This window comes from Acinonyx jubatus, chromosome C1, assembly GCF_027475565.1.
Source record: "Acinonyx jubatus isolate Ajub_Pintada_27869175 chromosome C1, VMU_Ajub_asm_v1.0, whole genome shotgun sequence".
In the NCBI taxonomy this organism is placed as follows: domain Eukaryota; kingdom Metazoa; phylum Chordata; class Mammalia; order Carnivora; family Felidae; genus Acinonyx; species Acinonyx jubatus.
Window position 1 is genome coordinate 183,906,928 of NC_069381.1, and position 25,998 is coordinate 183,932,925.

The window sequence follows — 25,998 nt, forward strand, 5'->3', positions numbered from 1 at the left end:
TATACACCAAAGGCCACTATAGACCTGAAGCTTGATTCATAGAATATATCCTTAAATAAAGCAGGCAGAAGGGTTTCAGCTTAACAGCAGCCTTCTACCTATTATGATTATCAGGGTTCTCACATTGTTCAAATAAATATAAGCAAAACTCAAAAGTGTGCTGTTAATGAATAGACACAGTGCATCAGTTATAGACTCCTTTAAATGGAAATAATTGGTATTAATATCCTTTTAAGTAGACAGTTTCCTAAAAAATAATAAAAAAATCAATCTAACACAGATTTCTAATGAATATGGAAGACTTCAAAAAATTAAAGAATATATATATATATTTTTAAATATATTTTTTTAACATTTTATTTATTTTTGGGACAGAGAGAGACAGAGCATGAACAGGGGAGGGGCAGAGAGAGAGGGAGACACAGAATTGGAAGCAGGCTCCAGGCTCTGAGCCATCAGCCCAGAGCCCGACGCGGGGCTCAAACTCACGGACCGCGAGATCGTGACCTGAGCTGAAGTCGGATGCTTAACCGACTGAGCCACCGAGGCGCCCCAAAGAATATTTTTAAAAATTCATAAAAGACTAATAAAAAAGTGAAAATGATAGTGGTATAAGAATGAAAAAGAAATAAGAACTAGAGGAAATTTTCCATTAATTACTTTCTGCCTCTCTTGATAACAGCATAGCTTTACATCACTAACAGGCACCTACTGTTAAGAAGTAAATCAATAAAGATGTGTTAGTGTTTATCTCTGGTGAAAAATTGACTTTGATCTCTTATTCAATATAATTTTTTATAAAAATTTTTTTCATGTTTATTTTGAGAGGAAGAGAAAGAGAAAGTGTGAGCGGTAGAGGGGCAGAGATGAGAGAGAATCCCCAGCAGGCTCTGTGCAGTGCAGAGCCTGACGAGGGGCTCTATCTCACAGACCATGAGATCACGATCTGAGCGAAAATCAAGAGTTGGACACTTAACTGACTGAGCCATCCAGGCACCCCATCTTACTCAGAGTAATTTTAAATAATTCTACCTTTCCAATCTTACTTACCTCATGGTATATTGAAGGCTTGGATAAGGAAGGGATAGTAAAAGACAGAACTTTATTGTTTCCATCTTTATCAGCAATTTCCTATAGTTAAAAAATACATAGAAAGATAAGTAATCACAGGGCTATAAGAAAAAAATTCTTAATTTACCAATATATCATTGACAACTGAGGAAGAGTTTTAGAAATAGCAATATACAAAAAATATTACTATCCTAGTGTATCTTTTCTAACCTATTAGCAAATTACACAGTTTAGTAGTTGAGTTACCCTCTGAGAGATATGCAGCACAATACTATAAATACTATAACTAAATCAAATGCAATGTGACAGCAAAGACATAAAGCGGGCACACAAATCATCTTTCATGTTAAGTTTACAGATAGGACAGGGAGATTATAAGCAATTAGATCTGAGTCAAACAGATTATATGTTTTAGCCAAGAAATACACTTATTAAATAAGAAAAAACACATTACTCTAACACAGAATGAATCCTGACTAAAAAAAACTGTTACAATTATTCAGCGAAAGACTAATGACCCAATTTAAGCTACATATTAACATAATGAATATTAGTCCAAGTGATTAAAAATAGATTCATATTTAGGTAATTTTTACTGAATTGCAAGAAAATTGTTTTCTTTTAAAAGCACTTTATCTTTCAATGAAAAGGACAATGGTGTCCTTCATTTCTAGTCTCTGGTACCTCTGGTGGTCTACAGGTATCAATAAAAATCGGCCTATAGACACTAGCATATAGAGGGATGAAATGCTCCTCCATTATCACTCCTTTCCTCTACTGCCTCATTTGGTCTATGTTTCTTTTACATATCAATTAATTTTAATTAATTTATTTTACATATTAATCCACATTAATATATTCATAATTAGCATAAAATCCAGAGAGAGAAGGCTGCCCCCTTAGTAGACCTAGAAGAAAGGTCAGAGACAGACTGAGAGTTACACAGCACAAATGGAAGATACAACAACAATAACTATCATCAACAAAACAAAAACCCAAAAGAACTTCTCTGTAGGGCTCATTTCTGTTTAATATGTCACAGGAGAGTACCAATTATATGTGAACATTGGCCTTACCTCTAATTTTGGCAGGAAAATGGGTTTAAAAATTCCTTGGAGAGATCATTTAACTATTTTGTAGTCAAACTAGTTATTACCACATTCAGGCCAGTATGCCTCAGAGAAAGTCTACGGTAAGACGGATGGACCTAATTTAAGTTAGGCAATACGACTTTAATTTTTATTCCTAAATTTCAAATTAAGCCAAATAACTTTTATTTATATTTGTGTGTTCTTGAAGAAGGATGTTCTACAGTTTGTTTAAGCTGAGGGCAATATAAAACTCCCTCTGAGGCTACGTGAAACAAGAGAGAAGTTCTCGAGAGGGAAAGTGAAAAAAAGAAAATAAATATATAAAAGAAACCCTAGGTGGTAAGAAAAATTGAGAGCCACAGAGAAGAAAGAACACAGACAGTAAATGAATTAGAAGACAGAAGCCTGGGTTACATTCTGATATATAACTGACCATTTACTTTGTAAGTACACTATTTTTAAGATGCTAAAAGATAATTAAACCATAGCACCAATAAGCACTGTTAAGAACTTGTCAGCATCCTGCTTAAAAATACTTGGCTTCATTTGTCCCACTACTGGATTTTATTACGTTAAAAAAATGAGTAAAAAGATAGCTTAATTTTCAACATAATTGAAAACACCAAATTCAATTATTAAATCAACATACATCTACTAAGTGCCTGTGCTAAGTACTAGAGAGAGTAATATATGAAACAAATTTCCTGCTTTAAAAGAAAAAACAATCAGGCAAGTTGGCAAATTAGAGAATTTTATACCTAGACCAGCTTTTCATGTAAAAAAACCTCTCCCTTAATACTACTTGATACTGCTACTACTATTAATGACATTTATTAAACACCTCAGGTAGTATGTGGATTCTCCTAATTGTTTTTTTGTTTTTAAGATTTTATTTTTAAGCAATCTCTAAACCCAATGTGGGGCTCAAACTCACAACCCCAAGATCAAGAGTTGTATGCTGTACCAACTGAAACAGCCAGGCACGCCTCTCCTAATTGTTTTTAATCCTGTTAACAATGTTTTATTTCTGTTTTACAGATGAAGCAACTGAAGTCAAGATATTAAGTAACCTGACCAAATTTAAAACAGCAAACAAATGGCAGGGCCTAGTTTTAAATAAAATACAAATGATTTCAAAGGCCATACTCCTTTCTTCAGATATACATTCCAGGGATAGAAATGTTTTCTAATGATCTTTTAAGGGATAATACTTTGAGAGTTGAACACTGGTATAGAAAAATATTTATTTACAGTGAAACTCAATGTTTTGTGAGGTACTTTACCCTTGTTGGGATGACCACTGGGTGTTATATGTAAGTGATGAATCACTAAAGTCTACTCCTGATATCATTATTACACTATATATTAACTAACTTGGATTTAAATTTGAAAAATTAATATGGAAAAAAAATTTTATTATGTGGAGTGCTTGTTTACAATGAATACTAAATACAAAGGATATCTTCAAAGAGCAAGAATTTCAATACCAAAGTCCTAACTGGACACTGTGGGGAAAAAAAAAACCAGAATAATGTTTAAGATACTTAAGAATTTCTTATAAGAATTTCAAACAATACAGTGTCAAGTATATAATATTTTATCAAATGATTATTCAAAATAAATTTCAAAAATTTTAAATGGAGCACATTCATAAACATTGGTCAAATAAAGTAATTTAAAGATAAGTCACAAAATATTAACAATGCTATCAATTATAATATTTTCACCTATTTTATAAAATGCATTATTGGCAATTATTTATTAAGCCTCTCATAAATTCAAATAAATTACTCAGTAGACCTCTCAATTTATTTTTTTAATAAATATTCTTTAAGTATTACTTCAGAAGATTTTTACAAAATACTTAAAGTTTCCCAAACTATCTTTTTCAACTTACCAAATTGTAAATTCCTAACAGAAGTGCTTCAATGCAGCCATTACTCTGTCTGTCTCGGCTAACTGTAAGCCGTAAATAAACCCACATCAATTCCGGCAAGAACTGCAGTGTGAACCTCTTAAGTCGAACTTCAGAGCTACGATAGAGCTCAAATAGCTGGTGGCAGACAGGCTCCAGAAGCTAAAAGGAAAATAAAGTACATTAGCTATTTCTATTCATTTGCTGTAACTGTGTTTTTTTTAAAGCACATATACTTGTGTAATATTTAAAAAATAAATTTTCAGTATTAATTTTTGCATATTTTGAATCAATGTGTCCTAAACCTTAATCTCTACTTATGCACAGAGACTATATATTAAACTGACCAATTTACTAACTTTAAGTATTCTGTGCCCATATAATATCAATTTATTTTTCAATACACTAATCCGTTAACTTTGTTAGATAATTATTTAACCAATGTACTACATTTATATTAAGTTTCCTTTTCTATTATTATCAGCCCTTACTACCCTCCACTTTAAAAAGTTTCTATTGAAAGAAAATAACTTCAAATGCTCTTGTTGGAAATAAACTTTAAATCTCAACTTAGATTATGATTTAAATAAAATTATATACTACTCAGTAGACAAACGGATTTTGCAATATACAATAATTGGATATCCAAAATGTTAGCTAATATTTTACATAAATACAAGTAAAACAAATGAATTACTTTTATGTTTTAAGACTGACTTAAATTCTACTAATTATATTTAAGATTTTGAAAATATAGGAATAGCTTTTTTAGTGTTAAATTTTTCATACGATATCACACAATAGGACTTATGAAGATCTTTATCACCTTGAAAACTAAAGAAAATGAGCAGGTTAAAAAAACCTCTCCCTTTTTCCTAATCACGTACTGCCAATCTAAAACGGTTTTGTTCAAATAACTATAGACCACACAAAACTGGGTATGATTTTAAAACGCAAATAACACATTGACAAGAAACTATAAAAAATGTCTAAATTAAAATTTAATACTAGCTTTAAAATGAGTCATTCAGTATTTATATGCTACCTTCTTTTCTGAATGATTAAATAATGCATATACATTTGGAAATCTGTTTGAATGAAGTTATATAGGTCTGTAATAACCTAACCGTCTAGAATAAGTCACTACTTTCAGGATTGCAAATCAAAAATCAATAAACCCAATGTTAACTGTACAGTTAATATATTTAGATGAGCTAAGCTTAGCTCTTAGAGAATGACTTTAAAGCTAAAAATGTTCACACACATGTACACCCTCGTGTCTAGTAACTACTAGGCCCATTATGTGAAATCACTGTCATAATATTTACAATCTTCAAAAAATTTCAATTCTCCCCTTAAACAGAAGTCTAGACTAGTCAGACAATTTGCTCAAAGTCACAGAAGTTAGTGGTGGAGGAAGACACTTAAAATTCAGGTCTTCGAACACCAAGTTGATGCTTCCACTATCCCACATTTCTTATACTAGAATGAAGGTTGAGAGTAGGAGGTGAGGATTATTTAACTACAAATAGTATATTCCGTGTAGTGTCAATAATGAAGTAATAAATTTCTGAAAATAGTCAACTGCTGGTATCTTCTTAAAGTACTGACAAAAAAGCTCTTTTGGGGAATTAAAGATTGCTGCTCTCATAAGTGTATTTATTAAAAATATATATCTGTGTTTTAAATCTGTTTTCCTCTTTAGTCAAAGACTCCAGAATTGCTGTCTCTCAATTTTATTTGCCATGGTACAATTATGATTCGTTTCTGTTATAAAGACCTTAACTTCCCTTCCTCAGTAGCAAGAACCACAATGGCATGTAAGAGACTACATTTTAACTAAGCATAGCAAAGAAATACAGAGTTGTCAAAATTTTACTCTGCTTTTTTTAAAAATGGGGAGGAGGAGGAGTTTGGTCAGAAATCAATGATGAAGGAATGAGGAGGGATAACTGCAGGAGCAATCTTTGAGGTGGCCAGAGAATGTGATCCAGGCCTAAGTACAAGAGACACTTTGATACCACCTGAGACACTTCATCCACTGAACAGCAGAAAAGGCAAAAGAATGTAGGTGGAAAAGCTGATAGAGTGGTAGGTAGGAAGGGGAAAATATGAGAGTTCCCAATTATCTTCTTCTTTTTTAAGGACACAGAAAGCAAGCTGGAGATGAGGAAAAGGAGGGTAAGAGTATGAGGAAAGAGAAGGTGTAAAATGCAGTGGGACAGTGTACCAAGAAAGTAAAGCAAGAATGCAAGGCAGTATTATGTGACCTTGAGCCTTTTAGTCCTGCATTTAAAGTGGAGAAAGTCAACAAGACTGTGTTCTGCAAGTATGTTCTGCTGCTCAGGTACAGGCCTGAAGAAGATGGATGGCTGGATTTTTTCCAGTGTTGAGATTTTCCCCCAAAGAAAAAGAACTAATGAATGGAATAAGAAGCAAAGGAGCTAAGAATGTTTGCAAGGAAATGACCTATGAAAATTTAGCTGGGTAAAGAGAGAAGTGAGCCATGTGAAGGAAGAAGGAAAGGGAATCAAATCCTGAAAAAGTGATAGGGTTAACATAACGATTAGATGGAGGTCTTCCTGAAGGGGAAGAACTGCAAGAGTGACTACAGGATCAGGAACAAAGGAAATGAGGAAAATTAAGCAATATGTTTGGTGTAGAGATTAAAATTTCAGCTGCAGTACAGGTTGGCCATGATATGTAATACTAAACTAGGAAATACACTTTCTTAAGAACTTTTAAGGTCTTTAAAGCAAAACTGTAAGATCACCGTAAGCTTCAATTAATATGTGGCATGTGACGATTTTCTGAAATAATTTCCTGTTAACTAAGTAAAACAGTTATGTTTCAGAATACAATAAAATCAGGACTAAAAGGGGCCTCCTTCTATAACTGAAATCCAGAATTAGTTTGAGATTCTATAGAGCTCTACATTCTGCTTTTCTGAAATATGACCACATGGTTAGAACCTTATAACCTGACAGGAGAAAAGATGGAAAGACAGCTCTGCTCTGGCAACTGGTTGATTATAATGACTACTGTTGAGCTTTTATCTCTCAAGCTGTAATTTTCCAATTCTACCTATGATAAGGTCTCATACATTATTATGAAGTATTACAATATAAAGTAATGTGAATAGCTTCTTTTAATGTCAGAGCTTCTAAAGTATAAAAAAGGAAACCAATCCTTTTTATATACTTGTGAGTGTTAATGAAAATGATAGCATTTTAGAATCTCATTTTGTGTTTCACTATTCTTCTAATCAATATTTACTAAGTGTTCATTATGTACATAATATACTAGATTCTAGGGAAGTAACAAATACAGACTATATGACCACTGCTCATGAAGAGCTTACAATGTAAAGAGAAAGCATAAAACAAATTTTAATAAGCAAAGCTTAAATGTTAAGACAGTGCAAAACAAGGGGTAGGAAATAACACACATTCATTATTCAAACAGAATTTTGAAAACTCCTAACCAAAAAGGATATGAATATATATACATTACTACACCTAAAGTTATAAAACATAAATACACAGCAAGAGAAAAAGAAGCAAATGAATCCTGCAATTGCTGCTATAAACAGCAACAGATGCAAGCCTAACTGAGAGCCAATCCAAGTTTAGGAGATAGTAAAGAAAGAGGTCAATAAAGCAAGCTTTTAGTGGTAGGACAAAAATTAAGATGCACTTTAAATTAAGCTGCTGGTTAGGAGATGATTACCTGAACTTCTTCAAACTCACTCCAGTACACAGCAGAGGCACTCTTGGAGGCTGTATCTGGGAAGATAAGAAGCTACTTTCCTGTGTGTTCCTTTCATTTTCATTTTAAAGCATACATGAATCCAGTGGTGATAAAACTATATGTCATACTATTGTGTTAATGGAAAGATAATGTGTGTATTTTGCATAAATTAACATATAGATTCAACAGCTGAATTTTTTTTTCCTTCTTCTATCACAAAGCTGAATAAAAGGAGACTCTTACTCTAAGTTTACTGATCTTAACTATTTAGGCTAAATAGTGCTTTCTCCAATCATTTTCAAACTAAATTTACTAGCAGCATCATTTCATGTTACCAGGTTGAGTTCACTGATCAGAGTAATATATACACTTCCACACTGTCAATAAAATAACAGCAAACATACTTAAAATAAAAAAAAAGCTGAATCAGTGTAAGGCTAACATTTGGATTCTAGAAAAGGAAACATCCCAAACAGAAACAGAGAAAAGTTTCAAATTAATAAGTAATCTATTGAGATGATGGTCACTCAGATCAAGACTCAAAACATACAGTCCTCAACAGGAACATATCTGTCAAAACATTTAAAAATATAAAGAGGGAAGGGAAAGGGAAAGGGAAAGCCAAAGCAACTATCAGAATGAAAAATAGTAGAAAGAAAGTTTTCCAGTTCCATAAGAAGGATTTTAAAAAAGAGGAGGGAAAACTACAAAACTTATGTGTTTTAGTACACATATTTCACTTTACTATGTTGAAATTATTTTTCTTATAAGCTTTCCTACCTCATTATTTGAATCTTGAATAACTTTATAGAGAGCTGGGACCAGTGTTTTTTTCCGGTGTAAAGTTGCTGCATAATTGGTGATCTGAGTGTCAGGTAACGCCTAAAAGAAACATCAAAGGAAATCAAAAGCAAACGTGGTATTTGGGAAGTCAGGAAATATATTTTACTTCAGTTTCTCTTGAAAAGATTTATGATAGAGTCAATTAAGAAAAGTAAAGATAATTAATACAAGAAATATCATTAGAGTTAATAAGACAAATTAAGTTAGGACGTTATAGTGTACAGTTCTTCTAACTAGTCAACCATGAAAAATTATTAGAAATCACACGTACCAAGATTTGCTGAAAAGGGTCACTTTAAACTAACCTACTCTAGGGGCGCTTGGGTGGCTCAGTCAGTTAAGCATCCGACTTCAGCTCAGATCATGATCTCACAGTCTGGGAGTTCGAGCCCCGCGTCGGGCTCTGTGCTGACAGCTCAGAGACTGGAGCCTGCTTTGGATTCTGTGTCTCCCTCTCTCTCTGCCCCTCCCCTACTCATGCTCTGTCTCTCTGTGTCTCAAAAATAAATAAAAACACTAAAACAACAACAAAAAAACTAACCTAGTCTAAAAAAAATAAGTATAGAATACACACACACACACATATAATTTAATAAGTTTTATTTATTTTGGGGGAGGGAAAGAGGGCACTTAGTGCAGAGCCTGATGTGGGGCTCAAACTCACGAACTGTGAGATCATGACCTAAGCTGAAATAAAGAGTTGGATGCTTAACCGACTGAGCCACACAGGCACCCCTAGAATATATTTTTATTCTTGCATTTTATACTTATGAAACATTTATTTCTATTAGTGTTCAGAAGTTATATAGTTTTAAATAAAATCAATGAATGATTTTTAATTACAGGAAATAAAAATATAAGACACAAATCCTATGTCTGTGCCTTATTAAAGCTTGGAAGCTTCCCCTTTTTTATTAAATATATTTAAAAATGGATATATCCCCTCATCAATCCTAACAACTTTTTTATTTTTCCATATTACCTTCTAGCCATTATTGACCTTAGTGCCTTTTTAAAGAGTTACAATTACAGAAACACATTATTTCGTATTTTGCCATTTCCACTTCATATAACATTTGTTTCGGTTTCTCCAGAGCACATATTCACTGTTTGAATTATGGACATATAGAATCATATGATACATTCTTATCACCAATCCAATTTACCTTGAATTCTGATAACCATTCTTCCACAACACCACGTTCAGATCCCAGCATCTTCTTCTAACTTCTAGTTCTTTTTTTTTATCTCTGAAAGAAAAAAAGCACCAAACTTGAAGATGGCATCATGTACTTAAAGAAACTACCAAAGGTAAAGGATGTGCACCTTTCACTAACAGAAAAACTAACCTTGTATATATTTTAGATAAGAAGGCTTACTTCTAGACTAGAGCTCAATTAAAACAAAACTTATTTTTAAGAAATAAATTCTATTTTCAGGGATATATTTGAAACTTCTTTTCCTAATACTTTTATATTTTCCCCAAGAAATATATTTCAAAGTGGCAAAAACAAGTTTATACTTCCTCACAAGAACATGCCCCTTGTGAAGGACCTTCTCCACCTGTACTGGAAGAGAAGAGGAAGTACAAGAAGAAACACCTGGTGCAGAGCCCCAACTCCTACTTCATGGACGTGAAGTGCCCAGGATGCTACAAAATCACCACCATCTTTAGCCATGCACAAATGGTTGTTTTGTGTGTTGGCTGTTCCACTGTCCTCTGCCAGCCTACAGGAGGAAAAGCAAGGCTTATACAAGGATGCTCCTTCAGACAGAAGCCCTTAAAGCACCCGGACTCAAGATGAGTAAGAAACTATTCTAATAAACAGATTTGTGATAAAACAAAACCAAAACCAAAAAACAAGTTTACTGAGTAAAATCAAACTGCACATTACCCAAGACAAATGAATAGTCTATGCTTAGAGCTTCTGCCAAATATACAATTGGAATTAAGTTACATTTCATACAACAAACCATGTGACAGATTATAAATGACAAATATAGAAAAGCTAGAAATCAAGGGTCATATATTCAGCACACTGATTATAAATGTTTATACAAATAAGGGCTTTAAAGAAGGTAGATTTATATTTTTTCTATAATGGAAAAATATCCAAGTAGAAAAAGCAAGTTGTACAATTATGTGAACTATAATTCCATTAAAAAACTAAATAAAATGTGAAAAAAGCCTGGACGAATATATCCACTAAACTCTTTTAAGTGTTTACCTCTGAGGTAAGGAATACTGAGGATATTCTAATTATGTGTAACTCTTGAGTTACAGAAAAAAATTAAAACAGCCTATATTATTTTTAAAGTGAGAAAGACAATGAAAAGGTCTTGGATTTTAATTTAATTTAAAGGCTCAAAAAGTAAGAGCTAGGGGCACCTGGGTGGCTTAGTAGGTTAAGCGTCCAACTTCGGGAGAGGTCATGGTCTCACAGTTTGTTAGTTCAAGCCCTGCATAGGGCTCTTTGTTGTCTGCCCAGAGCCTGCTTTGGATCTTCTGTCTCCGCCTCTCTGCCCCTTCCCTGCTCACACTCTGTCTCTCTTTCAAAACTAAATAAGCACTGAAAAAAAGAAAAAAGTTAAGAACTAGAAAAAATAAAGAACTTCTTTGAGGGGAGAATAATGTCTTCAAAGCAACTGAAATAAGTTTCTTTTTTTTTTTAACGTTTATTTATTTTTGAGACAGAGAGAGACAAAGCATGAACGGGAGAGGGTCAGAGAGAGGGAGACACAGAATCTGAAACAGGCTCCAGGCTCTGAGCTGTCAGCACAGAGCCCGACGCGGGGCTTGAACTCACGGACCGTGAGATCATGACCTGAGCCAAAGTTGGCCGCCCAACCGACTGAGCCACCCAGGCGCCCCTGAAATAAGTTTCTTTATTAAAAGATAGTATTTCCTAAAAGTGTGTCAAATTTCACATTAAATTTGTCCCTATAAAAAGGAATCAGATTTTCTAATTCTCCCCCTTCAATTCCAAAAGGACTTTTTAATGTCTCTCTATAATGCACTATATCAAGTACGATGTAAGGAAGGAGTATGAAGAGGAGTAAGACATTCCCCTTATTTTCAAATAGCAAATGCTGTTAGGAGTAAGGCATTTCCTTTACTTTCAAATAGCAAATGCTGTTAAGATAGACTGATGAATTTAGTCAAATAAATTTCTAGGGAAAAAATATAGTAGGAAAACCTAACAGATTAAAAAAAATCAATAACCAACATATGAATCTTTCTTGGACTCTGATTCAAACAATTAAAAAGTGTATGATACAACTGGAGAAAGCAGAACACGACTGGTTATTTGATGATAAAATTAAGGAATTATCATAGGTTATTTTTATATTTGATAACTATTATAGTTAGGTTGGCTTTTTTTTGTTTTTTGTTTTAATACTGTTTGTTTCTTAAAGTTACATACTGAAATATTTACTGGTGAAATGTGTCAGAGACTTGCTTTAAAATAATCAGGGCAGGGGCACCTGGGTGGCTCAGTCAGCTGAGTGCCCAACTCTTGATTTCAGCTCAGTCATGGTCCCAGGGTTGTGGGATTGAGCGCCACGTCAGGCTCGGTGCTGAGTATGGAGTCCGCTTGGGATCTTTCTCTCTCCCTCTGCCCCTCTCCCCCTGCTTGTGCTAGCGCTCTCTCTCTCAAAAATAAAAATAAATAAATAAATAATCAATCAATCAATCAGGACAGGAGCAGGAGCAGGAGGAGTCAAAGAAGGAAAGCTAATTAGGTATAGATGAAATATGACTGGCTATGAATAACCATTCAAGCTGAATAACTGGTATATATGTTTTATTACACTAATATCATTACTTTATTATAAGTTTGAAATGTTCCATAATAAAATTTCAGAAAAAAAGGATTAATAAACACTACATAAAAAGATAAACACAATACCCATACATACACAATTTTGCAAATAATTTCTGGGAGTTCAGATCAACTAAAGCTCATTAATAGACATGGACACTCAAGTTACAAACTCTTGCTGAAGAAATAAGACTCTTAAAACATAACTTCACAGGGGAGCCTGGGTGGCTCAGTCGGCTAAACATCCGACTCTTGGTTTCAGCTCAGGTCATGATTGCCAGTCTGTGAGCTTGAGCCTCACAGTGGGATCTGTGCTGCTTGGAATTCTTGGTCTCTCGCTCTCTGTCCGTCTCCCATTTTTGCTGCCCCCCCCTCGCTTGCTCTTTCTCAAAATAAATAAAAATTACACTATCAACAATAGCCAAAGTATGGAAAGAGCCCAAATGTCCATCGATGGATGAATGGATAAAGAAGATGTGGTGTATATATATAATGGAGTATTACTCGACAATCAAAAAGAATTAAATCTTACCATTTGCAACTACGTGGATGGAACTGGAGGGTATTTTGCTAAGTGAAATTAGTCAGAGAAAGCCAAAAATCATATGACTTCACTCATATGAGGACTTTAAGAGACAAAACAGATGAACATAAGGGAAGGGGAACAAAATAATATAAAAACAGGGAGGGGGACAAAACCGAAGAGACTCATAAATATGGAAAACAAAATGAGGATTACTGGAGGGGTTGTGGGAGAGGGATGGGCTAAATGGGTAAGGGGCACTAAGGAATCTACTCCTGAAATCATCATTGCACTATATGCTAATTTGGATGCAAATTAAAATAAAAAACTAAAATAAATGAGGTCTAAATAATTAATTAAAAAAAAAAAACCTTCACAAAATATAGCACAGCCATACATCCAAATGACAATGGCCTTCAAAGAAGTAATTTTGTGAGGTTCCCACATTTATTATGATGATTGTTCAAATCAATGTCAGAATTCCCTTTTTTCCTTTTAAACAACAGTTAAGTGGTACTACCTTTTGAAACCTCGTTCTTCACCTAAAAATGGATTCCATGACAGAACTATGATTAATGTACCTCTGACTCTACATAAATTATACCTCAATAAAAAATGTTTATGAACAATTGTCTAAATACCCTAAGGTAGTTGCCTCTGAAAGCTGCTCAGAACTCCAGGAGACGACTTTAAAGCAAAGGCAAGGTTTAGTCAGAAATTCATTGATCCATTCCATAAGTATTTCTTAAACACCAACAATGACAGCCATTATGCTAGGAGCTGGTAATACAATGATAAAACCAAATGGAAAGTCACTATAATGAAGCATTTATGTAGTACAGAAAACTAAATGCATTTTTGCAAAGAGATGAAGAATAAGAAGTCATGACACACAAAAGCATAATAAAAGGAACCTAACATTGATGAGGGAATCAAAGAAGACTTCTCTAAGGCAACAGTTAAGGTGAGATAACAAAGATCAGTAGAATTAAAGAATTAGGAAAAGAGCATTCTCGAAAGAGGGAACAGCGTATATAATGGCCCTGTGGCAAGAAGAAAACACAGGAAATCTGAAAGAAGATCCAAGTGACCAAAAAGCAAGGGACAAACGTTGAGGGTGTAGAAAGGTAGGCATGGCCCAGATGGTATAAATAGGAATTTACAGTCTGCCTTAAGCATAGAAAGTGACTAAGGATTTTAGGCAGATGGATTGATTATAAGATTCAAGGTTTGAAAACCTCACCTGGCTACAATGCAGAGAGAGGACTAGTATCCTTTTCACATCTAGCTACAAATTTCCCAATAGTATGAAGACTAAAGAAATTTCAGTCTTGCCACAGCATTTGCTCTTAGAATTCCTACCAAGTCTCTGGAAACTAAAATACCTGAACAGCTACTGAGAATAAAAATGTTTTTGGGGAGCCTGGGTGGTTCAGTCAGTTGAGTGACCAACTTCAGCTCAGGTCATGATCTCACGGTTTGTGAGTTCGAGCCCCACGTCAGGCTCTGTGCTGACAGGTCAGAGCCTGGAGCCTGCTTCTGATTCTGTGTATCCCACTCTCTCTGCCCCTCCCCCACTCATGCTCTGTCTCTCTCTGTCTCAGAAATAAACATTAAAAAAAATTTTTAAAGAAATGTTTTTGACTTACAAAGCACCTGAAAAATAAGTAAGCTAGGTTATGTTTTTTTTTTTTTTTTTTTTTTAAATAGGCTTCACGCCCAGCCTGGAGCCCAACACAGGGCTTGAGCTCACAATCCTGAAATCAAGACCTGAACTGAGATTAAGTCAGACGCTTAACCAACTGAGCCCCCCAGGTGCCCCAGGTTACATTTTTATTAAGCATCAAATTTAGTATATTAAAACAAAACCTACATTAGTTTCTTAGGAAATAATTTAAGTATAAATTCTAATATCTTCATCTTCCTTTAGTATTTCCTTTCCTCAAGTCTCTTATGAAGATATAAACAAAAGGGGCTGCTTTGTTAATATAATTTATAGCATCTTCTTCCTACCACTTTATCATTTCTAATGAGCTCAATGGACCACAAGATTAAGAAGAAAAACAGAATTTTACATCCTCTTTGAGGAGTACTCCAGAAGGTAAATACTTCTGATATATTTATTACCATGTAAGGAAGAAAAGCATAATTTCATTGTAGTGGTGACACCAAGGACTGATTTCCAATAAACAAATTGTAACTTAAAAAAACTCCTGTATCTCTGTTGCCGGATTTCAACTGATTTTAATTTTTTATTTCCTGGAAAATTAAAAAGCGATTTCTGCCCTGCATATCAACTGTTATCTTTATAATTTTACAAATATATTTAGCTACAAATATGAATTAATGGTTGATAGTCAATTATTAAATAATGTTCAAATATTATAAATAGTATATGTATGTAAAGAAAAAAAAACAAAAAGGAAATCCCAACTATCTATCCTACCCATGAAGATTAAACAGAGTCAACCATCTGGTATTTATTTTTCTTTCAAATATATATTTATGTATATGCATGTTTATATATAAGTGCATGTATATAGTTTATAGTCACATGTTCATCAGATATAGTTTTCTACAATATGCTTTTTTCAGTTGCTAAAAATATGGAAGACCTATAGATCTCATTCTTTTTAACAGCCACAGAGCAATTAAGCCCAAAACTTACCATTTAATAGTTTACTTATAAACACATAGGTTGTTTTCAATTTTCCTATATTACAAAAAAAAAAAAAATGCTGCAATGAACATCTTCATACTTATTTATGTATTTTCTGTTCTTTTCTGTAGTATCACTTGTAAAAACTGGATTTGAAATTTTAAGGTCACAGGATATAAATATTGATAGTATATCCAAATACAAATAAACTCTCAAAACCATACTCCATCTTTTTTTTTAATGTTTATTTTTGAGAAAGAGAGAGAAAGAGACAGGGCTCAAGGAGGAGAAGGGCAGAGAGAGAGGGAGATACAGAATCCAAAGCAGGTTCCAGGCTCTGAGCTGTCAGAGCAGAGCCCAATGCAAGGCTCGAACTCACATATTATGAGATCATGACCTGAGCCAAAGTCAGACGTTTAACCAACTGAACCACCCAGGTGCCCCCAATCATGTATTTTTAAAGCACATGACTGTCACATGTACAGAATAATTTCTCCCTACTCTACTTATAAAGCTAATACCTCAGCATGAAAATATCTAAATAAATCTAAATATAAAGGCTTTAATTTTCCTGCATTTATTAATATGATATACATGACTTTTAAAACTAAGATAATAAAAATTAGTATCAACATTCATACCTATTGCCAAAACATTAAAGATTTTATACACAAAATGCTGTGATGTATAAGATACCATGATATATGTTATTATATTTTAAAAATCACTCTGCTTGTTTAGTTAAGTGTGAATCTCCTAAAATTAGAAATGACATTTATAGTTTAAACAATCTGGAAGTTACTTTAGAATGTGATATGAGATTAAGATCTAACAAATGTTCTTCTCCTGACAACTCTAAATTGTTCTAATATATTTTATGTCCAGTTTTTCCTCAGTTACTTGAAATGCTATTTTTGTCACATACAAAAAGTCTTACATACATTTGGAACTATTTCTGAGCTACTTTCCCATTAATTTTGCACCAGGACTATAATGTTTTAATTACTGTAGCTTAGTAAAAAATATTCCAAGTCCCTTCTTGTATAGAGATTCTTTTTCCTAAAAATGCGTTTATTATTGCCTGCTTCTTTCTTCCAGAGGAATATTAGAACTATATTGATAAGTTTCTTTCCTACACTCCATTCTCATAGGAGTTTACAAATTAATTCCAAATCACATCTCCACAACATTGAGTTAACCCATACAGAAGCATGGCATTGCTCTTTATTAAAAATCCTCTTCTATACATCTTAATATAAATTTTATTTTTTCTTCACGTAGGTCAACACATTTCCAATTAAGTTGATTCCTGTATGGTTTATATTATCTTGTGACTGTGGTTATTTTTCATTTTTTTTTAAGTTTATTTATTTAGAGAGAGCTAGGGATGGGCAGAGAGAGAGAGAGAGAGAGAGAGAGAGAGAGAGAGAGAGAGAGAATCCCAAGCAGTCTCCGCAATGTCAGCACAGAACCCAATGCGGGGCTCAATCCTAAGAACCATGAGATTGTGATCTGCACCGAAATCAAGAGTTGGATCCTTGACTGACTGAGTCACCCAGCAGCCCCTTCACTGTGTTTTTTAACTAGCTATTGTTACACAAAAATAAACTTTAAAAAGTCAAAATGAGCAACTTAAAAAATTTTTTTTAATGTTTATTCATTTTTGAGAGGCAGAGAGAGACACGGCATGAGCCGGGAAGGGGCAGAGAGAGAGGGAGACACAGAATCTGAAGCAGCCTCCAGGCTCTGAGTTGTCAACACAGATCCTGATATGGGGCTCAAAACCACGAACCTTGAGATCATAACCTGAGCTGAAGTCAGACACTCAACTGACTGAGCCACTCAGATGCCCCCAAAATGAAAAAGTTTTTAACATAAATATTTAAAATATAAAAATGGTTTAAATCCAGGTTTCTATGTTTTAGGAAAAATTTATAAACTAGTAAGTTATGTTTTTGCTAACTACAAGGGATTAGAAGATTTTTAAAATGTATGCTACTGCTTTATAGAAAAGGGCAAGGAAAAGCAACTAAAATTAATATTTTTTTCCAATTCTCTACAAAGAACATCAACTGCTTTTAAAATAAAAAAGAAACCCAAATATTATTTTCAAAAAAACCCCACAAATCTTTTTATCTGATATATATTGCATCAGAATCCCTATTTGATACAGAGCCTGGAATACATATTTTAAAAAGCTCCCCAAGTAATCCTTCAGAAAAAAAAAGAGAAAGTCTCACATTCAGGTTAAACTCATTATTTTAAATTCCTATCTAATCTCTTCTATAACAACAAATTTGTTTATCAAATCACTTTAGTTTCTACCAATACTATTTTTTTTCTACCAATGCTATTTTTAAAATGACTCCAAGGTAATACTTTTTTTTTAACTTTTTTTTTCTTAGTGTTTATTTATATTTGAGACAGAGAGAGACAGCATGAATGGGGGAGGGGCAGAGAGAGAGGGAGACACAGAATAAGAAGCAGGCTCCAGGCTCTGAGCTGTCAGCACAGAACCCGACATGGGGCTTGAACTCACGAACCCGCAAAATCATGACCTGAGCCAAAGTCGGACGCCTAACCCATTGAGCCACCCAAGAGTCCACGTAATACTTTTAAATACAGAAATACAGTGGTGTTAATAATTAAAACCAAATACCACCATATTTCTTCAACTCTACAATACTACTAATTTTAAGACTGTAATTTGTTCAGTAACAAATTTAAGTAGAAAATAAGAAACAAACCTTTATTAAAATGAAAAAATGTTTAACTAAAGGACAAGAACATAAGCTTATCCATATAATCACATATGACTTTTTAAATTATCCTTTATGCTGGGGTGCCTGGGTGGCTCAGTCGGTTGAGCATCTGACTTCGGCTCAGGTCATGATCTCTTAGTTGATGAGTTTGAGCCCCGCATCAGGCTCTGTGCTGACAGCTCAGAGCCTGGACCCTGCTTCAGATTCTATGTCTCCCTCTCTCTCTGCCCCTCCCCTGCTCATTCTCTGTCTCTCTCTGTCTCAAAAATAAACAAACATTTAAAAAAAATTTAAATTATGCTTTATGCTTCTGGACATCTTTGTTCTACTAGCCATAAGGCACACTCTCCCAGCCCTCTCTTTATGTCTGGATTAGACTCAGTTCAAATGTCACTTCCTCAGAGAAGCTCCCTCTACTTACTATATTTAAATTGGCTCCCCAAATTCCTCTTCCTTCCATCCCCTATCATTCTGTCCGTTTCCTTCACAGCAGTTAGCAAAATCATAATTATCTTATTTGTTTACTTATTATTGTCTGTCTTTCCCACTAGAATCCGTACTTCACAGAGAAGGTTCTATATCTCAAGTGTGAGGCACATAACAGGTACTCAAACATCTATTGATTTAGTTACTTATCTCATGAACTCAATTATTTAGCACCTGCAGTAATCACAGTTTTTATTTTTGGCCAAAACCTGAGATTTCTGCCTGCTTTTTCCATGTGATTAAGCTTAATAATTTTATTTTTCCAAAATTAAATATGGTTGGAAGTTGATAGCTTCTTTAAAAAGCACCCAGAAACGTTTGACAGGTAGATATTCTCCCAAATGCATCAAACAGGAATATCAACCTTGTCCGGGTTTGAAATTAGAGACTGAGGGATCTGGCAAATTTTCTCTGAATTAATTGGCACATGTCAGGCAATCTTCAGCTGAGACCATTATTCACTGCAAAGCTATATTATACTGTGATATTTTATAGACATTTTAAGCAACAATTTACAGATGGAAACTCAAATAAAAACGTAACACAAAAATAAACATTAAAAACATTTTTAATAAAAAAATTTACCTCAATATGGTGCTACTAGTATTAATTGAAATGATAAATGAATAAAGGAATTCACAAAGCTAAATTCTCAAAATACCAAATAAGGATGACTGTTGCTATTTCACAATTTACTTGCCTGGTAGCTGAAGTTTATTCAGTCAAGACATATCCTGATTTCAAAAATGTTAAAATGTAAAGAAAATTATCTTAAAAGTAAGGAAAAAGTAGGGGCGCCTGGGTGGCTCAGCCAAATGTCTGACTTCGGCTCAGGTCATGATCTCGCGGTTCATGGGTTCAAGCCCCGCTTCGGGCTCTGTGCTGACATCATAGAGCCTGGAGCCTGCTTTGGATTCTGTGTCTCCCTCTCTCTCTCTGCCCCTTCCCCACTCATGCTCTTTCTCTCTCTCTCTTTCTCAAAAATAAGTAAATGTTAAAACAAATTAAAAAAAAAAAGTAAATTACTAGTGAGCCTATCAAGTATGAACATTGTATCAGTTGTTTTCTATAATTTATCTGATTAATAAAGCAGTAGAATCTAGTGGGTTAGAGCAGCAAATCAACTTTTTGCCTCAGAACCCCCTTTCACTCCTACATTTAAAAAGTTTATTAACTCATTTAAAAAAATAAGCCCATTACATGTTAACACAGTGGGGTTTTTTTGACATGTTTTAAAGTGAAATTTTATTTTTCCCGAACAAAAGCAAATTTGGTGAGAAGAGTAGTATTTGTTGTTTTACATTTTTTTTTTTTTTGCAAATCTCATAATTCCGCATTCAATCTGTTGCTGAAAAACTTCACTGTGTATTCATCAGAGAATGACAATGAAGGCAGCAAATACTGTCTTAGTATTAACATAAAAAACAATTTTGACCTCACAAACCCACTTAAGGGATTACCAGGACCCACTCTGAGCACGGACTCTGGAGCCAGACTGTCTAAATTTAAGGGTACTCACTTACTACAGTGACCCCCTTACTAGCTTACTTAAACCCTCTGTGCCTCATTTCTCTGGTTTCAAAAAGAAGGATAACAGCAGCACAGTACTTATTTCATATAATTATTGTGTACTTAGAATAGTTCTTATCAGGGCACCTGGTGGCTTGATCTCATGGTTCATGAGTTTGAGCTCCACACTGGGCTCTGCACTAACAGCGTGGAGCCTGCTTGGGATTTCTTCTCTCTCCCCTCTCTCATCCCCTCCTCCACTTGCTCTCTATCTCTCTCTCAGAATAAATAAAAATAAACTTAAAAAAAAAAAGAATAATTCTTATCACAAGTAAACACTATAAATGTTTGCTACAAGTATTATATACTTAATTTTCCTGACACTATATATGGTACTATAAAATAATCTCTGTTATTCCCAACTAATAGATAAGAAAATTAATGTGTAAATTAGGTCAAATGACCCACACAAGGTAACACAGTTGAATTGGTAAAACTAGGATTTTAACTTAATGCCTATTCCAAAACCTATGGTTGAAAAATGTACCTTGTCCCCTTTCTTGTAGCTCATACTACTCCCCACAGCTTTCTATGTCCTGGCCATACTCTTAAGTTTTTCTATAACTTCATGTACCCCTTCACCCCAGGGATTCTTTCCAGCCTAGAATGCTGTCTTACTACTGCTATACAAATAGCTGCCTTCTTCCAATCCTGTTAGTCTCAGCAAGCCTTTCTTGACCACTTCATCTAAATAGCATCCCTTTCTCCCTACTCTACTACTTTCCATTCCAACAAATATGGTTCATTTCCTTCCTAGAGCTTTGGATTTTATACCTGGCTTCTTAGATCTTATTACTTATTATCTATCTTCCCTATAAGATTATTAAGTTATATGAAAATGGTCCCTTTCTGTTTTGGTCACATTTGGGTATTCACTATATACTCAAAGCTAACAAACATACTATGGTATCTGGACTTAATGGCAGGTACTTCTGTGTATTTGTTGAATCAATGAACCACACTGCTTATATGACCTTGGACAAATCAATTAAATCCTTTGGGCTTTAGTTTTACTTACTATATCTAAAATCCTAAAAATATTCAAGTACCTTCACTTGAAAAACAGAATAGTGCTGGTTACAGAGAAATTTTGTAAATATGGATTTCCTAACTATTCTCAGTACCTTAGTATCTGGAGGTAGCTGTGAATGTAGTTATAAATGTACTAAAAGTTTCCCTTTTATTTAACCAGACAATGTATAATTCTGTAGATTTTTTCCACTGTATATTATACCCATCCCATTATCTGGTATATAGAAAGTATATTTAAAAGCAAAAATCAAGGGATGCCTGCCTGGCTCAGTAGGTGGAGCAGGAGACTCTTGATCTCGAGATCATGGGTTTAAGCCCCACGTGGGGTCTAGAGATTACTTTAAAAAAATTAAAGTCTTAAAAGCAAAAATCAAGCTGATATTCCAGCATGCAGCTCAATTTGGGCCCATACTGCCTTACTTTCAGACTATCTAACAAAGTAAAAAGACATCACAGGAAATAATTATCTTTTTGATGGCCATGGTAATGGCAACCTTTATTAGCAAGCCCTGAATACAACATAATGAACAAAATAAGAAACTGCTGGAACGTGATCTGAAGGTCAATAACTACTTGCCAGGAAGCAAACTCACTGTACTCATCCAAGTACAATAAGCTTTCCATGGCCTACACAGGCAGAAATTGTGTCTTAGCTGACAGCATGTATCTTTTTCGGAAATTGTCAATTTATAAACAATCAGATTATAAGAGGCAGTACAGCCTAATGGTTAGAGTATGGGGGTCTGGCTCTAGACTGCCTGAGTTCAAATTCCAGTTCCATGACCTACCAGCTATGCATCTGTGGAAAAATTACTCCACTAATCTATGGCCTCAAATTCCTCATTTATAAAAGGGAGATAATGTAAGTACCTATGTCAAAGTTTTGTTTTTTCGTTTTTTTAAGATTAAATAAGTTAACACATCAGTGAGAAAAACTAATTATGGTAACTGCTCTCTAGGGTTTACTGGATAAACAAAGCTATACAATTATCAGGGAAACATGAAATCATAAAAAATGGTTTTTGCTACTGCAAATTTTCAAACTAGGCCAACTATAACAATATTTCAAGGTATAAATCTGAAATTTGAGTACTCAAGATGTGCATTTATTGTAAATATCAACTTTTCTAAAAAAAACCCTAAAGCTGCACCATTCAATATGGTAGCCACTAGCCACATATAGCTATTTAAATTAAATTAAAATAAAATAAAATAAACAAAAATAAAATTTAAAGACTCAATTCCTTAGTTGCACTAGCTACATTTCAAGTGCTCAGTAGCTACATGCAGCCATACTGGAGAACAGAGATAAAGAACACAGACGTCAACACAGAAATTCTATTGGACAGCACTGATCTCAATGTAGTTACATAATACAATTATGATGAGTAAATTCAATTATTCAGTAACTGCAAAGATTTAGGCAACAAGAAGGTAAAAAGACACAACTACTAAAAACTATTAAAAAGTATTTCAAAAGTAAAACTCAAAGGCAGTAATTAAGATGTGATTATTTCAAGTCTCTTAGGTAAAATTGCTAAATAAATAGAAGCTACCCACCAAAGATGACCAAAAATTCCAACATGTCTAATTGTATGGAAAAATTCTTTAACTTTTAAAAAGTTAAATTTCATAATTTTACCTCTGTTCTAAGATCAGTTTTCTAAAGGAGGAGGTGGCATAGGAATGCGGCAGAATTCAAGTGTGGAATTCATTTGTTGAGACTTCAATATTTTCCAGCTCTATAAAAATAAAAATTAAAAAACTGAAATATTAAGATAATATTCTCATGAAATAAAAAACAATTTTGATAAAACATTTATAATACAATTTATCTGTTTTTAAAAATAATTAGGGATTAAAAAGCTTTCTATAATGACCAGCATACACTTGTATACCATCATTAAACCAAATTTAAAAAATAGCAGGGGCGCCTGGGTGGCTCAGTCGGTTAAGCACCCGACTTCAGCTCAGGTCATGATCTCGCGGTCCGTGAGTTTGAGCCCCGCGTCGGGCTCTGTGCTGACAGCTCAGAGCCTTGAGCCTGTTTTGGATTCTGTGTCTCCCTCTCTCTGACCCTCCCCCATTCATGCTCTGTCTCTCTCTGTCTCCAAAATAAATAAACGTTAAAAAAAAATTTTTTTTTAAATAGCAGATTTAGAGAAATGAAGTTTGAGTTTTAGTTTCAAATTTCCCATTAATTACCTGTAAGACCTTGAGGAGCTGACTTAAATATTAGGGAGTTTCACTTGAATAATCTATAAAAATCAGTCCTTTTCAGTCAAAAATTCCATTAATCCAACTTTTGGAACACATTACAGTGATATCTCTCTCTCTCACACACACACAATCATTAAAATTTCAATATGCAGTATATCATCAACCTTAATAAGTATCAATGGCTATATCATCATTTTGGATGAGTTTCACAGAACTGAAAATTTTATCATTTTTAAAAAGAACACAGGAAATGCTATTACTTGAAGTTTTGGTACAAAAACATATTAAAATTATTTTGATCAGTGAGAAAACTTTTCAAATTGCTAAAAGTATACTTTCCTCTGAAAGTAGAAGCTATTTTTAAGTAGCTGCTGACCACATTATACTCTACCACTTTGATTCAAAATCGTATCACAACTTTAAAATCTAAAACACCAAAAAAAACTTAACATTTTAAAATATGTTCATAAACAAAAAACAATTTAAAAAATACAAATAAGACCACAATAAAATTCTCTTGGAGTAAAGTTATATGATCATTGCAAAGTCTCTGATGTTTTTCAAACTAAAGATGTGTCAGAGCCTCCCAATCCAACCATAGCAGCTGATTTTTTATCTCTTATGTATTGACTATCACGTAAGATTTTCATTTCATGAGTTCTGCAGTGGGTGAAAAACCTTGACGAGGACTAAGAGAAAACCTCTGGAAAGATACGCAAGAAATGGTCATACTTTGGGAAGGGTCATTTGATGTCAAGGAAACTCTCTTTTTGTACCTTGGGAATTTTGAGCCACCAAGACAATTGCCAGATTTTGAAGCAGTATAAGCAGGCTGACTTGAGAGCTATACTGGGAATCTCTGTAAAGATGACTCTCCAACAATCTTTCAGGGTTAAGGATACAGGTACTCACTAGGTTCTCAATTTAAGGGGCAAAAACAAACAAACAAACAAGGAAACAAACAAACAAACAAAAAAACCAACACGGCGATGGATAGGAAACCTGAGTTTTATTAAACTTTAGCACAGCTTCAGAACAATTCAACTCCTGATAGATACATTGGAAGTAATAAGCCCCTCAGCCACTTGAGCAACAGAAAAAAAAAAAAAGGGTGGGGGACCCTGTCAGGGAGGTAACACTGTTTGAAGACTCTATGGTTCTTTCATATACAAGGTCTAGCACACAATCAAAAATTACTAAATATACTAAGTGACAAAAACATGACCAATAATTAAGAGAAAACTAGATCCACAGATGATCCAACAATAAAGTTCACACACAAGGACAACTATTTAAAATAATTCTGGGGGTGCCTGGGTGGCTTAGTCAGTTGAGCATCTGGCTCTTGGTTTCAGCTCAGGTCATGATCTCCTGGTTCATGGATTCAGGCTCATGTCGGGCTCCATGATGACAGTACAGAGTCTGCTTGGGATTCTCTCTCTCTCTCTGCCCCTTCCCCTCTCGCGCGTGCTCTCTCTCTCTCTCTCAAAATAAATAAACTTAAAAAAGGTAGTGTTATAGCAGAATACTATTAAAACATACAATAATAAGGTACTAGAGCAAAAAATCGACAAAACTGATGAGGTAGAAAATTTCACCAATGAATTAGGATATAAAAAAAATGTAAATTCTAAAACTGAAAAATACAATATATATGAAATTAAGAACTCAATATATTAGTTTTATAGCAAACTGGACACAGCAGACCATAGGATTAGAAGGTAAGGGGCGCCTGGGTGGCTCAGTCGGTTAAGCGTCCGACTTCAGCTCAGGTCACGATCTCACGGTCCATAAGTTCGAGCCCCGCGTCGGGCTCTGGGCTGATGGCTCAGAGCCTGGAGCCTGCTTCCGATTCTGTGTCTCCCTCTCTCTCTGCCCCTCCCCTGTTCATGCTCTGTCTCTCTCTGTCTCAAAAATAAATAAACGTTAAAAAAAAAAAAAAGAAGGTAAGTCAGTAAAAAATACCAAACTATAACATGAGAAAGAAAGTAGGAAAGAAGAAAGAAGACTAGAAGAGAGGGGAAAAGTTGGAGGAAAGGCTTAAGATAAATGGAAGATATGCTCAAAATGTCAATATACATACAATCAAGGTTCCAGACAAGAGCAGAAACAGATATAAGCAATATTCAAAGAATAACAGTTCTACAAAACTGATGAAAGAAATCAATTCAGGGATTCAAGACACTCTGCCAACTCCAAGCAGAATATACTCAAAGAACACCATACCCAGGAAATCATCATCAAACTATAAAA

At 34.3% G+C, this 25,998-nt stretch overlaps 1 protein-coding gene and 1 pseudogene across 12 annotated transcripts in view; one reads left to right on the plus strand and one right to left on the minus strand.

Annotated features, from left to right (window-relative positions):
- The window catches only part of HYCC2 (hyccin PI4KA lipid kinase complex subunit 2), an 84,803-nt gene that overhangs the window by 30,423 nt on the left and 28,382 nt on the right, over positions 1–25,998 (minus strand). For 6 of the 12 annotated variants that reach the window (XM_053215549.1, XM_053215546.1, XM_053215543.1 and 3 more), the window contains 6 exons: positions 23,168–23,267; positions 10,270–10,398; positions 9,837–9,920; positions 8,608–8,709; positions 4,060–4,239; positions 1,051–1,131 (listed from right to left, as the gene is read on the minus strand). In XM_053215549.1, coding sequence (XP_053071524.1) covers positions 1,051–1,131; positions 4,060–4,239; positions 8,608–8,709; positions 9,837–9,887 — 414 coding nt within the window. In that variant the 5' untranslated portion in view covers positions 9,888–9,920; positions 10,270–10,398; positions 23,168–23,267. Of the gene's footprint in view, positions 1–1,050; positions 1,132–4,059; positions 4,240–7,806; positions 7,863–8,607; positions 8,710–9,836; positions 9,921–10,269; positions 10,399–23,148; positions 23,268–25,998 lie in introns of those variants that run through there. The other 6 variants (XM_015086349.3, XM_015086350.3, XM_027053635.2 and 3 more) reach the window with 3 other exon arrangements.
- LOC128314103 (40S ribosomal protein S27-like) lies at positions 10,207–10,488 on the plus strand (annotated as a pseudogene).